The 15,525-nt window shown below is 48.4% G+C and overlaps 5 protein-coding genes across 5 annotated transcripts; 3 read left to right on the top strand and 2 right to left on the bottom strand.

The window, feature by feature from the left end:
* Positions 1-2,343: 2,343 nt before the first annotated feature.
* On the bottom strand, positions 2,344-2,917 carry VE01_04461 (uncharacterized protein; the record flags this gene model as incomplete). The annotated part of the gene is made up of 2 exons (XM_018273935.2): positions 2,344-2,773; positions 2,834-2,917. The coding sequence occupies 2 exons, from the start codon at positions 2,915-2,917 to the stop codon at positions 2,531-2,533; spliced, it is 327 nt and encodes a 108-aa protein (XP_018131377.1). The 3' UTR covers positions 2,344-2,530.
* A 1,351-nt stretch (positions 2,918-4,268) lies between these two features.
* Positions 4,269-6,080, top strand: VE01_04460 (uncharacterized protein). Its single transcript, XM_059463618.1, has 3 exons — positions 4,269-4,759; positions 4,809-5,874; positions 5,948-6,080. The coding sequence occupies exons 1-2, from the start codon at positions 4,372-4,374 to the stop codon at positions 5,657-5,659; spliced, it is 1,239 nt and encodes a 412-aa protein (XP_059319777.1). The 5' UTR covers positions 4,269-4,371; the 3' UTR covers positions 5,660-5,874; positions 5,948-6,080.
* Positions 6,081-6,591: 511 nt separating this feature from the next.
* Positions 6,592-10,610, bottom strand: VE01_04459 (uncharacterized protein). The gene is made up of 4 exons (XM_018273933.2): positions 9,088-10,610; positions 8,030-9,037; positions 7,903-7,974; positions 6,592-7,850 (listed from the first exon to the last, which is right to left on the bottom strand). Exons 1-4 carry the CDS (start codon positions 9,338-9,340, stop codon positions 6,742-6,744), a joined length of 2,442 nt encoding a protein of 813 aa, XP_018131294.1. The 5' UTR covers positions 9,341-10,610; the 3' UTR covers positions 6,592-6,741.
* A 324-nt stretch (positions 10,611-10,934) lies between these two features.
* VE01_04458 (uncharacterized protein) lies at positions 10,935-12,146 on the top strand (the record flags this gene model as incomplete). Its single annotated transcript, XM_018273932.1, has 3 exons — positions 10,935-11,459; positions 11,499-11,823; positions 11,872-12,146. 3 exons carry the CDS (start codon positions 10,935-10,937, stop codon positions 12,144-12,146), a joined length of 1,125 nt encoding a protein of 374 aa, XP_018131293.1.
* Positions 12,147-14,471: 2,325 nt separating this feature from the next.
* On the top strand, positions 14,472-14,852 carry VE01_04457 (uncharacterized protein; the record flags this gene model as incomplete). The annotated part of the gene is made up of 1 exon (XM_018273931.1): positions 14,472-14,852. The coding sequence occupies one exon, from the start codon at positions 14,472-14,474 to the stop codon at positions 14,850-14,852; it is 381 nt and encodes a 126-aa protein (XP_018131291.1).
* Between the last annotated feature and the right edge of the window lie 673 nt (positions 14,853-15,525).

Genomic DNA, 15,525 nt, shown 5'->3' with positions numbered 1-15,525 from the left:
GCTAAGCAGGAGATGCAGCGCGCATTTAAGAAGGCTAAGGAGGAGGAGAACCGTCGGATTAAGGAGACTGACGAAGCTAAAGAGCCGAGTCTGTAGTTGAGGCGTGTTAGGTGCATCCCCCATTTAGCTAGGGTCGACTAGAAGGAAGTGCGAGAGTTTGTTAAGCTAGTTAACGAAAAGGATAAACCCCATTTGGCTATAATGTGCACAGCATTCAAGTGGTTGATTTAAGAGGCATAGTATAAAGCCGTCTGCGAGGTCGTCGGCTAGCAGGCGTTGTTTAAGGCTAATAATAAGGAGGTAGAGAAAGAGACAAACATGCCGTTTAATAGTTAGATGGACATCACGACCATTAAGCGGTATGTCAGAGTGTGGAAGCAGTTCTAAAGGGCTGCTTCGTAGTCAGGGTTTAGCTAACGAAAGGCTGTCGTCCGAAAGCTAGTAGGCACAAAAATAGCTAGTTTTTCGCCGAAAAAAAGGAATAGATATATGTACAGATGAAGGCGACACCTACTCTAGTTGCAACATAGTGTTTGGGTGAGTGGTTTCAGCCGCTCAATTCTCGTTAGTATGTTGGTAACCTCTTCTTTGCAGAATTTCCAGGTGAGCTCACTGCCAATTTTTTTCAATCCACTAGAAGCGGTCGATGTGAATTTTGACCGTAGCCGTTTAAGTGCAGACCTGTACTGATCAATAGGCCCGCCGGCGGCAGCAAGAGACTCCACTTCTGTATACTAGCCGCCATCTGATGACGCTTCGTCGAGGCGGTATATTAGGGTTACAAGAAGATTAGAGACGTTTGATATTTCGAGTGCACATTGTTTACGATCCGTGGATGCGTCTTTTATATCGTTGAGGTATCCGATGATAATGCTGGTGAGCTGCACAATAGTAATAACGCTTGCGGTGACACTGAGTGGATCCATATTGGTTGCTCGAGAATTTTGGGAATGATGTTACTCTAAAGGCTAACAAAGTACTTGTATCAGAGCAGCAAGCAACTTTGTAGATGAGAACCTCTGCCGCGATGGACTTCGTACGGTAAGGAGTGTTTGCTTTGCCTTCAGCCTGGCGATGCAGCTTCTGTGCCGTCACATAGCGATGGGCTGAGCCTGGAGCCGAGATTGGGCTGTGCGAGACTGGAGCGCCTGGCACTTACCAAGGTATAGGACCTCCAAGTTAGGACTCTATCCACAGTGGACGTTAATCCGTATATCCAAGGCCAGGCTCCGTGCGACGAGCTTCTGGGAAAGAGGCCATTGCCTGAGCGGTTGTTGTATGTCGCGGTGCGCTAAGAGCCAGGCGCGCGAGGCTGCAGTCTGAGGTGGCTTAACAACCCAACTGCGCTAGCAGGGAGTGTCCGATCCGCTCCGACCACATCACCACGGAAAGGCTGTACCATAAATAGCGTCGCATAAGAGGAATACCGTAGAATTAAGGTTTAGCTGACTGGGAATCATCAGGTGGGGCTGATTATTCGAAAGTTGAGACCAAGACGGGCGTGGCTTGGTTCTGCCCCACAATCGATCGGGGCTGCCAATGTCAGAGTATGAGCCGCACACAATACTAAAGGAAGTGATGTAATCCAGTGTCTCGAGCACTAAAACCTTAGTTTTATTTTTCCATTCACGGTCGAACTTTCTTAAATCACATAGACTAAGCAGGGTGCATTTATTTCCCATTACGCTATGTTCGAATGTACAACTCAGTTACACATTCGAGCGAACGCCGTATATCATTGGTTAAATAAGCGACAGATGGTATGGTGGAAACTGCCTTGCTCGAGTTCTAAACTACATCCTCGTGCACGTCAGCTATACGATATCACGAGCTTACAAAGGCTGATGATATTGACGAACAGATCGCTCAGGATGTCTGTGGGATCCTACGTTTATGCGTAGTGACTGCGAGAGATCAAAATGGGCGATGACAAGAACCTGGACGAGGAAGTTCATCGAAGGAATATCATTGCATTGCGCTTTACTAGAAGCGAAAAGCCTTGCACTAGTAATGGTGGGGCCCAATATTATATGAGAGTGTGTTTGGGAAAGGCGGTTTCGAGTGCTACTGTATTAATCAAGTTAATTACAGTATATGAATTGGGATACGATTGGCGTAAAACATATTGCGGGGCGGTAGACGCAACGATATATAGGGCGAGATAAATGAGAATGACAATGAGGTGCGGGGCGTTAGAAATAGGGGGTTAAAGGTTGTGTCAGCATGGGGATGGGGTTGTCGGTTATCAAATTGAGAGCAAGTTTGGTCGCGTCAGCATATTTCAGGTCAGCAAGACGAAGTCAGCATTGATAAAATTCGAGTATGAGCCTGCAGAGGTACACACACACAATTTATTTACGCCCGGCGGCTAACCCGATAGGGCAACTATGACTAGTCTAACAATACATTTCTGAAGTGAATTCTTGCCTCCTTAAGCCCTTGCGTAAGCTGTTTATAGCTTCTGTCTACTCTATTCTGGCCTCTCTTTTGCAGAGGTACAGTAGAAGGCGAATTGGGCGTCGTGGAATTTTTAGACAGCTTTATTTGTGAGAGTGTGGGGTAGACCTGTGGCCTGTTGTGGCTTTGCAGATACATGTACCGTGGAGGTACAGAGGGAGGTACGTACCGAGTGGTAGAATTGGCCTGTCAAAAGTGGCCGACATCGGTAGGCTACCAGCGCCAGGTGGTCCTTCCCAAGCACGGTCTCCTGGAGCTGTAGCGTCTGCTGGTCCATCGCCTCGGCCTCTGCGTACTTGCCCTGCTGGCGAAGCGACTATGCGAGGTTGTTAATGGTCATGAGCGTGCCTGGGCGGTCCTTCCCGAGCACGGTCACCTGGAGCTGCAGCGTTTGCCGCTGCATCGTCTCGGCCTCTCCGTACTTGCCCTGCTGGCTAAGCGATGTTGCGAGGTTCATCATGGTGCCGAGCGTGATTGGGTGGTCCTTCCTGAGCACAGTCTCTTTGAGCTGAAGCGTCTGCCGCTACAGCGCCTCGGCCTCTGCGTATTTTCCTTGCATGTGAGAGCACACTCCTAATTTGTTCAGTAAGTTCCACAGCAGGTCTTTTGTTTCACCAAATCTCTTTTCAAAATTAGCAATAGCACACTGCGCATGAGGAAGGTACATCATCCACACATCTCTATTCTTATGCTGGGACCGTGGGAAAACACTTGTAATCTGCCTCAAGGTCTTTTCGTTCCAAGTCCCCCATTCGTCCTTGAGGTTTAGCCAATTTTGTTGTGTGAACTAACCGATGTATATCATATGATGCCCCACCGTGGCGTTTTTTAATAAAACCAAAGGCTTTCAAAGTGGCAAGCGCCTCTGCCTTGTCGAATTCATAAGCTGGAGGCAAGATATTCCGGGGAATATCTTGCTGGATAATAGTCTCAATTGTGTCAATAGGCATATCGCGAAATTGAGGCCCCTTGCTGTCTAAGGGGTGAGCGAGGGTGAGCTAGGTGAGCCAGGGGGTGAGTAGGCTGAGCAGGCTGAGTGGGGTGGGATGAGCAGGGCGAGTGATACGAGAAATGCTGCGCTACACATGGCCAATAGGCAGAATACTTGAGCACCAACTGTGGAGTTATCACTCCAGCCCTTGTAGCCGATCTACAATTTTCGGATGCAGGTGCGTCGGGTGGAAGCAAGGATGCCATTCCCGCCCGCTAAAAAAAGTTGCAGCTGGACTGCGTTCTGCGCATATCCAACAGGTATCGGCGAACAGCTAACAGACCGTTCGTTCTGAGGAACCTCGGAAATCCATCACCATCACCGTTGGAACCCTCACATTGCTTGAAGCCTCGCAAGATCGGGTGGTCTGTTCGCCGCCGCCGCCGAGGAAGGCGTAAAGCTTCAATGTCGCTACCAAGATGCGGATCAAGTTAGCGCCACCTATTATGCACACTGAGAAAATGGCAAAGCTTCGTTTTGCAAATATTTAAGCTAAAATGGCCAACCCCCGGCACTATTACGATAATAGCGCGGAACTGACATGAAAATGTTGCTTCGCCTCGCCGTCGTTTCTCCACAGTGCGTACTAGGATCTGGCCTAGCTCCTCAGTTGGAAAATAACTTACTGTTGATTTCGTGGAGGGAAAATCTTGTACAGGCTACAAGTCAACAGGCCCAAGTGGGGCCCAACTCTGTTGGTTAACTAAATTACTGATTTCGTCGCTTTAGCGGTGATTTTCGATATTGCCTGCATAGGTCATCAGGATTCGTGCGCGCATTCTTTTCACAAACTTTGCTCGTTTAGGCACTATAGGACAGACACAAACTGCCACATGTAGCATATAATACTCGTAAGTGAAGCATCTGCTCTGTCTATTCTCATTGTCACTCATCAGCCCCAAACAGGCTCCAATTCATCCATCATGCGTCTCTTATCGAACGAACTTCCAATGAATAACAAGCCGAACTATCCTTTTGCCAATCAAGAGCACAAAGTGAAAGAGTTGTTGCACTGGCTTCGAGTCGCAAAGTCGACCGCATTGTTCCTCCTCTTTGCGGTTCTTGGGAATTTCGTCTTGATGTATGGACTGATCCGCTATCCGTGCAAGCCAAGTCCAGCTGAATGTAGTACATACTGTACGGCTATAAATGCTCCACGGATGGTAGAATTACCTCCGCCCATTGAGGTTGCAAAGCTGATACCTACCTCGAGCTCACCGGTGTCAACTGAAGTGGTTGTTCGACAAAGCAAAATTGAAGTCCGAGGGGCTGATTTCAAGGAATCGAAGGATTTATCTGTTCGACCAACTAGTACGTATACTTGATTTGACTAGACAAGATCACGCTGACCTTCGAATAGGCGAAGTTAGCACCCATCTTGAAGATCGAAACAGATGGTGGATCTTAGCTATGTCGGGTTTTTGGACGGCTAATCAGTTCATTGCGTGGTGGAATATGGTCGAAGCTTGCAAAGACTTTAGCGATGCTTCAAACGTAATCAATTGCGTTTGGGGCGCTGTAACAACCGCCATAACAGCTGCAGGCGCATTTTGGGGAGGTCAGCAGACCTTTGGCAGGCTCCAGGTCTGGCTCAGCAACAACGCTATACAATTTGGGGGATTCAAGCGTGATGAAGCCGGATTAGAGCTGCTTGACAATCTCTCCACGATTCTCTCAAGCCCGGTAACCCATTTAGGCGCTTTCGACTTTGCTCCTCTTGGACTTAATGGTACCCTCAGCACGCGGACGTCAAAAGATCCAATTGATGTTTTTGGATTTACAAGTCCAGAAGGCCTCCCTATGCACTTCTCCTTCTTGGGACACTTGGATAATATGGATGGTAACGGGAAAAAGCAATTCGCGTTCAAGTTTGGCATTGGTCCTGGTGTTGTACCTGTCAAGGGAAGAGAAATATTCAATCACCAGTACTTTACTAAAGGTGGCATTGACTTCCTCCTCAACGAAAATATTGGTGAGGGAGGCGTTCTGAGCACTAAATATGACTACGCACAGATGCTCCAGGAGGTGGAATGCTTAATGCGCACGGGTAGCACTGCAGCAGGCCATTTCTTCCAGATTTTTGATAACGACCGTAAGGGCACAATCGCTGGAGGAGCAGTGGCTCCATTCCGAGGCTCCGATCATTGGAGTGCTATCACTCAGATGTATCATGGAAAATGGCCTTTACCTTTAGACAAAAGGTGCACTTAGTGAACCTGGAAGAACTGTATACAGGAGCACCAGGAAGAAATCACAGCTGAATGCAGGGAGATTCTAGTCTAAGAATAAGAGAAGCACATTATTCGGTTATTCAGTTATGTAAACAAAGGCCGAGTTGCAATGCGATAGCAGCCAAATCATGAGCATGGGGAAGTCTTGTCAAGGCTGAGGGCTTGACGTTTCTGGTGGTCCCATCCCACATCACGGTAATCTCGCCATTTCTCACTAAAAATGAGGAATTTTATAACGCAGTATCTCAGCAATACTAACATAAAATAGGGGACATCGACAGTGACACTTTATTTAATGAAGTTATTAAGTTAAGGAGATGAGAGTCAATTTATTAATATATAGACTAATCCCACATATGTCCTCGTACTATTAACGTTGTGCTAGAGAAACTGAACCGTAGGATCTCGTCGAAATGCCTCTGCGTCTTCATCGCGGAAATGAATGTGCAACTGGTGGCTCTTCCAGAGAATCATACCTTTCATTCTTTCGTGCGTATAGCACAACTCCAGCTCAATGCGGTCATTATTGGGTGGTGTTCGCTGGTATCATCATATAACCGTCTCATCGTGTCATCAGCATCAAGATCTTGAGACCACCTGCGCAATGGTGAACTATGCACTCTTTGGGATCGTCCCGGTAGCAATGATCTTTTCTTTCATGGCTAATATTGACCACTCCAAGTTGCACCTGTGAATAGCAGAATGCAATACAGGGGGAGGATGAGCATCGTTGACTGCAGTTACTGTAGCTATATAATAGTTACAGCAGTAGAGAAGAACAATGCATTTGATAGGCGCTTTTCACAAACTTCTACTAATTATCGGAACTCAAAATGTGAACAGTCTGACTGTAACTCGTTAGAATTATTATCACACTGCAGTATAGTATAATATTACAAGAAGACCTTCCCTCTCGAATCTAAGATCGCCCCATGTCATATCCTACAGGTATCTATAATCCCATCTATTACCCAACATTCCCAAATTCTATAACCCACTCAAACTACACAATAGAATTAATCACATCCCATCTCGACACTTTAGTCCACCACTATGAATTTTTCAAACCAAATGTCTCGCCAAGCGTCCCCTGGGTCTATAACCCTTCGTATGATCCTCAGGTCCCCCATTCCCATAACCATACCCATACACCGGCAAGCTAGTCGTAGGTACTGGCGGCGTGGTATAATGGATAGCTGATGTGGAGATATTGTAGCTGGATGTGAAGGTGCTAGTTGTGATGGTGGAGTTGTAATTTCCTGGTGGTTTGCCGGGGCCGGGAACGAGCGTTGGGTATGTTGGTGAGGTTGTTATAGTGGTGGTGGTTGGGCCTGTATTGGGATCTCCCTCGCCAGGACCTTGTTGATTACCGTCTGGCTTACCAGGATTATAGGGGCCCGCAGTTGACTCAGGGAAGTAGTCGGTGATAGGTGCAGTTACAGTCGTAGGTGGCTGTGGGAAGTACCCAATGATTGGAGTCGTTGTCGGGGACGATTGCTTTGAGATCCAGATACCAGTTGAGTTCGAGAGGATTGGACCACCTGGCTTACCACTGGTCGGAGGATAAGTATTTACTGCGGGGCCTGTTCCTGAAGGAACTATGGGTCCAGTGCCAATGGGGGGATGGCCGGTAGTTGTACGCTCAATAGAAGTAGGGTTGGCAGTCCCTGTACTAGATCCCCCTGTGGTAGTTGGTTCAACGACGGTGATAGCGGTTTGATTTCTAGTAGGCTCAATTGTGGTAACCTCAGTTGTAGAATGAATGAGTGTTGTAGGTTTGCTTGGCTCCTCGGAAGTAAGCTTTGTGCTGGTCGTGGGCTTGCTAGGTTCAATTGTAGCGGGTTCCTTAGTAGAGGTGGCTTTGCTAGGCTCCCCAGTGGTAACAGGCTCCTTCGTTAGAGCTGGTGTCTCAGAAGTAGTTGATGCAACCTTGGTTGATGTTGGAACAGATACCAACTTGGTCAAGCTAATGGGAGACTTGGTACCGAACTCAAATGGAATGCAGACGTGAGGAAACTTGTAGAGGTCTGGAGCGTTCCAGAGGTCCTCCTCAAAGAATGGCCTGTCCTTGTCGCCATTCCATCCTTGGATCTTGAGATCAACACCAATGCTCGCGTCAAATTTGACTCCAAACATCTCGGGGCGGTTGGGGCAAACCTCGCCTGCTGAGTCTATTAAAATATAAGCTTCAGGCTATGTTTGATACGATCCGTTGATACTCACTGAACTCTGCGCCAAGCGTCATTGTGACTTTCGGTACTTGCAGCTCGAGACCAACACCAAAGTCGATTTTCTCTACAACGAGAGTTAGTAAATTATTTCTACGATAGCGTGGGGGACATATGCTTACTGAAGACCGTCATGCCAATATCAACGCCAATAGCAGTATAAATTGCTAGTGTACCTTGAACCTCTGCCTCAAAGGTGATGGGCTTCGTCGTGATATCGGGCTTCCATCCATCAACGTGGGTACCACTGCCATGGAAATCTACTTTGGCTGTGGCAGAATCCGGAATCCTGGCCGAGATGCCAGTCTTAACTGTTGCAGAACCTTGCACCCCGCTCAACTCGAACCCAGCACTGAGCCTCAACTCAGGACCGACGCTGAAGACAAGAGGAATGCTAAATTCGGAAAGAGGAACTTTGAGAATGTCCCAGCTCTTCTTCCAGCCCCCTACCAACTCACCAGCAACAGTGAAGGAGGGGTTGAAATCAGCTCTTATGTTTGACGGGATCGCCTGGACGTAAGCTTCGTCGATGGACAGTCTCAGAAGCGATCCCTTGAGCTTGCCAGCGATTGTGATTTTTCCTGTAGTTCCGCATGCATCGCAGCCAATGGTAAGATCCAAACCTGAAGCTGTAGTCTTCTCCCATAATGTCTCTGGGATACTGTGTGCGAGATTTACATCGAACTCGGGGCTCGAATTTGGCGATGTGAGGTCGTTGAGAGCGTCGAAAGGATTCCAGCGAGCTGCAAGTGCAGATTGACTGAGAGGAGTGTATGTCCCCCACTCGATCTCGTATGGATTGTTCAGGTCATACCATTCCGTTTGATTGGCTGTGAACTCGACGCGAAAGTTTGCATTATCGTATGTGGCAGCGGTCACAACCCAGGGTTGTCGACCACTTTCTGAAGAGCAACCACCGTAGTTGACTATCATGATGAATGTGCGCTTCTCTTCGAAGTTGACCCACTCCCAGTCGTCTATGGCGTCTTGGTACGTCGTCTCGTCCTTGAAAGTAAGGGTTAGATCATCATCGCAGATCACACTTGCAAGTTCTTCCTTGAAGTGGTCCATCGACAGAATCATTTGGGTTTCGCCGGTTGCCAGCGTCAAATTGACCATCACGTTGGAGCCTATGTCAGTGTTAGATATTTTTCTACTGCGTGAAGGAGGAACGCCATACCATTGCCACCCTGTCCCCAGAATATGCTAGTGTCATTTTGAAGCCCGACTGGAAAATGGCCGGCCCTTCGGTGAAGTCCCATCTCGCTTGGAAGGATTGGTTCCAAGATGGTGATTGTTCTCTCTGGATCTCTCACGCTAAGAAGACTCGGATCTGTGACAGGTTTGAGAATGTAGTTGCCATTCGAGTCTTTGACCGCTAAACCAGTCTGCCAAAGCGAAAAGGCGGCCAAGCCGTATAGGAGGGATTTCATGATCGCTTTTTCGATCGTTGTATTATCGTGAGTTGTTAAATATACTGATACGATGAAGACCTCGGAATAACATGAACTAGTAACGAATGTAGGTGCAAATATCTGATGCAGCAGTAATGAAAGTACGGAGATGTGAAATCAACCCAAACAACAAAAGAATGAAGTTGTTTGTAAAATAGTGGAGGGAAAACACTAGGTGATAGCAAAACACCTTTATACAACTAGTGTTTAAACTGGAAACTCTATCTCCTTCCACCATTCGACAGTAGGAAGCTTGGCATACAGCAATGGAGATTGAGCTAGCTCGAAAGTAACAGGCTTTAACCAGGAAAATAAGCTTCGTTGTAGGGGTAATAAGACGTTGGGGCCTTCTTGAGCCTCCATGACGAAGATAATAGGGTATTTTAATAGAAGTACTGCCACTGGCTTAACCAAACTCATTAGGAGATTAAGGATTGGGGCCTTAAGTACTTCGTACATGCCCAAAAGATTCCACATTTCATGTCAATGCGCACTCTAGAAGGTATGTCAATGCGCACTCCAGGAGGTTTCACTATTACATGGTATCCCAACCAATGAGTATACTCGCCTAGTCGACCCCAGGGCACAGCGTGGCAGCCATAATGTGTGAGAGGCGTCTTGGAAGGCTTCGATACGAGCCTCTTTCCTAGGAAAACCCCGCTCATGCACGTGAGGGAGCGGCTGAACGCCAGGCACAGGAAGAGCCAACGCCCAATCGAGAAAGAGGTAAGAACGATAACGCCAAAAAGGGAAAGCTACTACCTTCTGGTAGTTTATAGAGCAGAAGGGCCGAGTATTGCATGACAGAAGAATTGCCACTTCTTGCAAACAAGCAGCCAGTAACCATTGCCGTGAGAGGGGGGTTCCCTAATTATAGAAGAAACTCCGCAGTGCCACATGGATGCTTGTAGCCATGCTATTGCCATTCTTTCGTCTGAAGCGATGCCGTGGTCGTCACATGTTGTCCGAGGTAAGACTTATATCCGCAGAGCCTAGTTGGTGACAGTGATGAAGACGCTGACTAAGACAATCGTGGTCAAGTTATTCCGTGACAAGCCACAGATCAGTTCTGAAAGGAGTGGAACGCGGAATCTTCAGCAGCCACACTTTCCTAGTGAAGAGTACGTCGGCGTGTCTGTGCGCACCGTCGTACTAATCTACTATTAAAGGTAAAAGAAATCGTGGTCGATTTCATTAAAATGGGTGGGTGGCAGAATCGGGCGGTCAAAAGACCAGGGGTCGATTTCATTTAAACCAGGGGGTCGATTTTATTTAAAAGTAAGTTACCCAATTGAAGCCCGCAGAACCCGTCAAGTTGGATTATAGGTAAGTCAACCCGTCCGAAGCCATTGCCGGTCGCAGAATTACGAGATCAACGTTGGTTGTTGAGTTATTCGGGGAACAGTTAACCCCACGTTGGGGTTAGGGTTACCAGGCGGGACGGAGCGAGTGGCGTTTACAAGGGCGGGTTGGGTGAGACATCAATTAAAGGTGAAATAGGGGAATCATAAGGGTTTTGTAGGAATTAAAGTAGGGCCTAGAGCCCGTACGTAGTGTAGTAAAAGCATTCAAAATGGATCAGTTCATCCATTTGCCGGAATTTCGAGTGATTATTTGCAAGAAGTGCCAGTTTGCAGTATTGCCTAGTGAGATCGACGCCCATTTCACAAGAGAGCCGGTGCATGGATTAAGCAAGGAGAGCCGGAAGCGCATTTTCGAAAAGGTGGCAAAGATAGAGGGGTTAATACGAAACAAGTATATGTTAGGTCAGGTTGAATTCAAATATCAACACCGAAATACGGAAGCAATCCCTGGGTTAGAGGAACCGAAGACCGATGGGTTGGGTTGCACATTCGAGAAAGACGGGGAGAAGTGCCCATTCGTCAGCCGGTTTGAGCAACCCATACGGGAACATTATCGGGATGTTCACGGTTGGGTTAATCCACGCAGGAAAGGCCGGCCCAAACGAGATTCCAAGAAGGAAGTACTGTGGGAGAAGGGGGTTCATTGCCAGAGGTTTTTCACCCACGGTTTGCATTCAAATTTATTCAGGGTGGAGGACAAGAAGAAGCCCGCACCCAGCCCCGAAGGTCCCGAGGTGAAGATGGAGAAGGAGATCTAGCGTCGGATTGACAAGGTGAACAGAGAGGTCAAGAAGAAGATCGAGGTGTCGGACAAATCCCAGGAGCCCAATCTGTGGTTGAGGCGGGTCAAATTTGACGAGAATTTACGGGGGTTAGACCGGGACAAGTTGAGGGCGTTGATCGAACCCGTTGATGCACAAGAGGAGGAAGAGTTGGTAATAATCCATCAGAGTTTCGACAGGGTGATGGACGAGTGCCAGAAGCATGTCGTTGAAGAAGTGGTAGGAGAGGCCGCGTTATTCCGCGTCAATGCCACAGAGTATGGAAAGAGAGGCGAAAACCCGTTTTATATGGATTTAAAGGACCGCACCCATTTGAGTTACCAGGCGTATTAGAAGCAGATGTTGAGTTTCGTTGTGCATGTAGAGTTGGATTGGGAGAAGGAGGAGAGGCCACCGTACCGATTCACGCAAGGTCAGGGGAAGGCATTCGTTAAGTTGATGCAGAAGGCCGAGGATTTCGAAGGGGTGGAGGTGAAGGAGGAGTTGAGCAGGGAGGAACGAGAGCAGATAGAGGAGTTGGACCGCGCGTGTTTGAGGTTTTGCATCGAGTTGTTAGACCACCGGTTGGTGGGCAACCCATATGACAGCGCAATCATCAGCGGTTTGTCCATTTTGGGCATTAGGCCGGGAGAGACGTAGGTTGCGGCCATCCATTACACGACAATATATTCCGCCATCATCAAGATTGCCCAGGCATTGGTGGTGGAAGAGGGTTATCAGACGTGGACCCGAAAGATTGCCGCATGCAAATTGGTTGGAATTGAGGAAGATGAGGCGATTGAGACCACCGAGTCACCGTATTAGTTGATCTGGCAAATGGTAGACCGGTTCATGGGGTTGGAGGGTGGGACGAGAGATCCCAGCCTAATGGATTGGATCATTAGCAAAAGAACATACAGGATGGCGATCCGAGCGAATACGACCGCGGATGGTGAGATTTCGTGGATTAGAGATAGAATATTTAGGTATTAGATGGAGTTCAACATGGGCCAGTTGTAGACGACGATCCATGGGGTGGTGAGGGAGGCCCGGATGATTTTGATGCGGGATTTGATGATGATCCCGTTAGACGCGTTTAGCGACATCAACGAGGGTCAGGTTCCGCAGATTGAATGGGCTAATTTACGAGATAATATGGCCGAGAGCCGGGTTGGGTGGTCGTTTTTGGATGATGTTCGAAACCAATCCAATATCGACGGACCGTGGTGGTTGTGGAGGCGAATCATGCAGAGGCCCGATTTGAAACGGCAGTTTGTCTAGTCGACAGATCCCATCAGGTGGCGGCAACGAAGAATCATGAAATTCGAGCGCGATTTAGTTCGATTGCAGGAGTTGATGTTGTTCGGTTGGCATTTCACCGGAGGACAGCCATGTCGGGCCCTAAGCATATTGAGCGTTCGGCACTAGAACACCAGCAACCCCCCCGAGCGGATAAGAATTACATGCAAACAGGCAATATGAAGATTGTGCATCATTGGTTGCCACGGGAGGTTAGGGAGTTGACGATGTATTATTTGTGGTTAGTATTGCCGTTTTGGGAGAGGGTCCAGATTTCGGTCGATCTGGGATTCTAGGGTAGCCCGTTTATTTAGGGGAGACCGGCATTAGAGGAGAAGAGAGAAAGGGAGGAAGCGAAGGCAGCAAAGCAGCCTGTACAGTCAGAGGAGAAAGGAGATGATTTAGAGGAGGCGGAGCCACCCGTACGGAGAGATGGGTTGGAGATCATTGACAATGAGGTTTACAAGTCAGCCAGTATTTAGAAGAGGGAATGGACATCCGCGCGAATGCGGGGCATCATTCGGCGGGAGTGTAGGAAGGGGATGAACGTCGCGATGAACATCAACGCATAGAGGAATTTTATAGAGGCCATTGGCTAGAGGTTTTTGCAGCACCCATTCGAATTCGATTTAGACGAGGAGTGGAAAGATGAAGCAGATGAGATTTAGGAGGAGCAGTTTGGGCATTCAGCCCAGATGGGTGAGGCCATGTATAGGAGGTTAATAACAGAAGCCCTAGGGGAAAGGGGGAGCCAACGGATGAAGTTTCGGGTTATTAGCTAGGAGTGGCACCAGTTTTTGAAGTTTCCATCGACGGGTAGCAAGGTGGGCAATTTGGGCAGGGTGAGGCCGACCCGGTCATTATACGATGAGGCAATGCAGCAGATGCAGATTCGACGGCGGCAGTTCATGCAGCGGGTGAATGTCCAGCAGGAATTTGAGGCATATATGGGTGAAGGCAGCCAGTTCCGCGGGGAGCAAAAGAAGGCCATCACGGCCATTTTCTAGGGAAGAAGCCTAATGTTAGTGGTGATGGGCACTAGTTCCGGGAAGAGTTTGTTGTTCATGTTGCTGGCATTTTGCATCTAAGGAGGGACGACCATTGTCGTTGTCCCGTTACAGTCATTACAGACGGACATGAAAGACCGATGTGATAGGTGCAGGATTACCAGCGTGATTTAGCAATCAGGAAAGACGATTAAGCTAGCATCGATTGTATTCGTCACGCTAGAGTCAGTGTTACGAAAGGGGTTCTAGGATTTTATTAGATTGTTGCGGGACACGCATCGATTAGATCGGATTTTATCAACGAGTGTCAGACAGTATTAGCTAGCAGTGCCACATTCTGGCTAACAATGCAGCATTTAGGTAAATTAGTGCGTATAGGGACATAGGTGGTGTTTTTGACAGCCACATTACAGCCGCGGCATGAGGAGAAGATTTGCCAGAGCATGAACATCATTGGGCCAGGGGTTTTCAAGATCCGAGAGGCCACAACCCGTCCGAATATCTAGTATCAGATCCGAACATACAAGCGCACGGAAGGGGGGGAGGCAGACGACAGTGTAATCAGCGCCGTTGTCGATTTGGTGGAGCAGTTGAAGATCAAGTATCCCGCACCGGCGAAAATCATTGTTTACAGCCAGGAGATTAAGGAGGCAGAGAAGTTGAGCGAAGCATTAGGGACATGTTGTATCATGCCAAGGTGTACGACCGGAGCGGGAAGGACAAGAGATTGAGCGAGTGGAAGAGCGGGAGCAAAGAGAGGCGGGTTGTGGTGGCCAGCAATGCATTAGGGTTGGGAATCGACACCGGAGACACCAGAGCGGTTGTGCATGCCGGAATGCCACGGGATTTGGCCAATTATGTACAGGACAGCAGACGGGCGGGGAGAGATGGGTTGCCTAGCGAGGCGATTGTATTATTACCAGAGGAGTCAGCTAAGCGCCGAAGGGGGATTAACAGCCGGGAGTTAGGTGGGGCGCGACCCGTCGTTTACCGGCATAAAAAGGAGACGGGGGATAGGGAGGAGGAGGAGATGGCGCGTGAGGTTGAGGAGTACGTCTGAAGCAGATGCCGGCGAGTAGTCATCGATCGGGTGATGGATGACAATTTGCACCGGAAAGGTTGTGTGGAGGGTGAGGAGTGGTGTGATTTGTGCCAACGTTCAAAAGCCAGGGAGTTAATCGAGTATGAAGCGTCCAAAGACAGCCCAGAAGGAAGCCTAGGGTTTGTAAGCTGGGAAGAAATGGAATTCAATTGACAGGATAGGGAGAGGGATTGGATTGATTTCACCGTGCAGTAGAAGGAAAAGCAGGAGATATATGAAGTGGAGGAATTGGAGCGGGAATTGGAGAGGTTCAGCAAGCGGTGTGTGTATTGTTATATTTGCAAGTATACCAGCACGGATCATTTAATTGGGCAGTGTACAGCGTCCGGGGTGCAGGGCGTTCGGAAATGGATCGACGATTTTATTAGAGCAGTTCAGCAGAAGAGGAGTATGGAGAGGTTTTCGTGTTGTTTGCGTTGTTATACACCCCAAGCGATTTGCGAGCATTGGAAGCATAAAGAGGACAAGGAAGAGCGCAGACAGTGGGAGGAAGACGACAGTCAGGAGTGTCAATACCCAAATGTGATTGTGCCGGCATTTTGGAGCATGATGATGATTACGGGGCAAGCAGCGTTGGGTTGGTTGTACGAAAGGGCAGAGAGAGACGGATATGACATCCGGGATGATATGG

Source organism: Pseudogymnoascus verrucosus, assembly GCF_001662655.1.
Source record: "Pseudogymnoascus verrucosus strain UAMH 10579 unplaced genomic scaffold scaffold_16, whole genome shotgun sequence".
NCBI lineage: Eukaryota > Fungi > Ascomycota > Leotiomycetes > Thelebolales > Thelebolaceae > Pseudogymnoascus > Pseudogymnoascus verrucosus.
The sequence above is the reverse complement of the archived record's forward strand: the minus strand, read 5'-3'. Positions and strand labels throughout refer to the sequence as shown.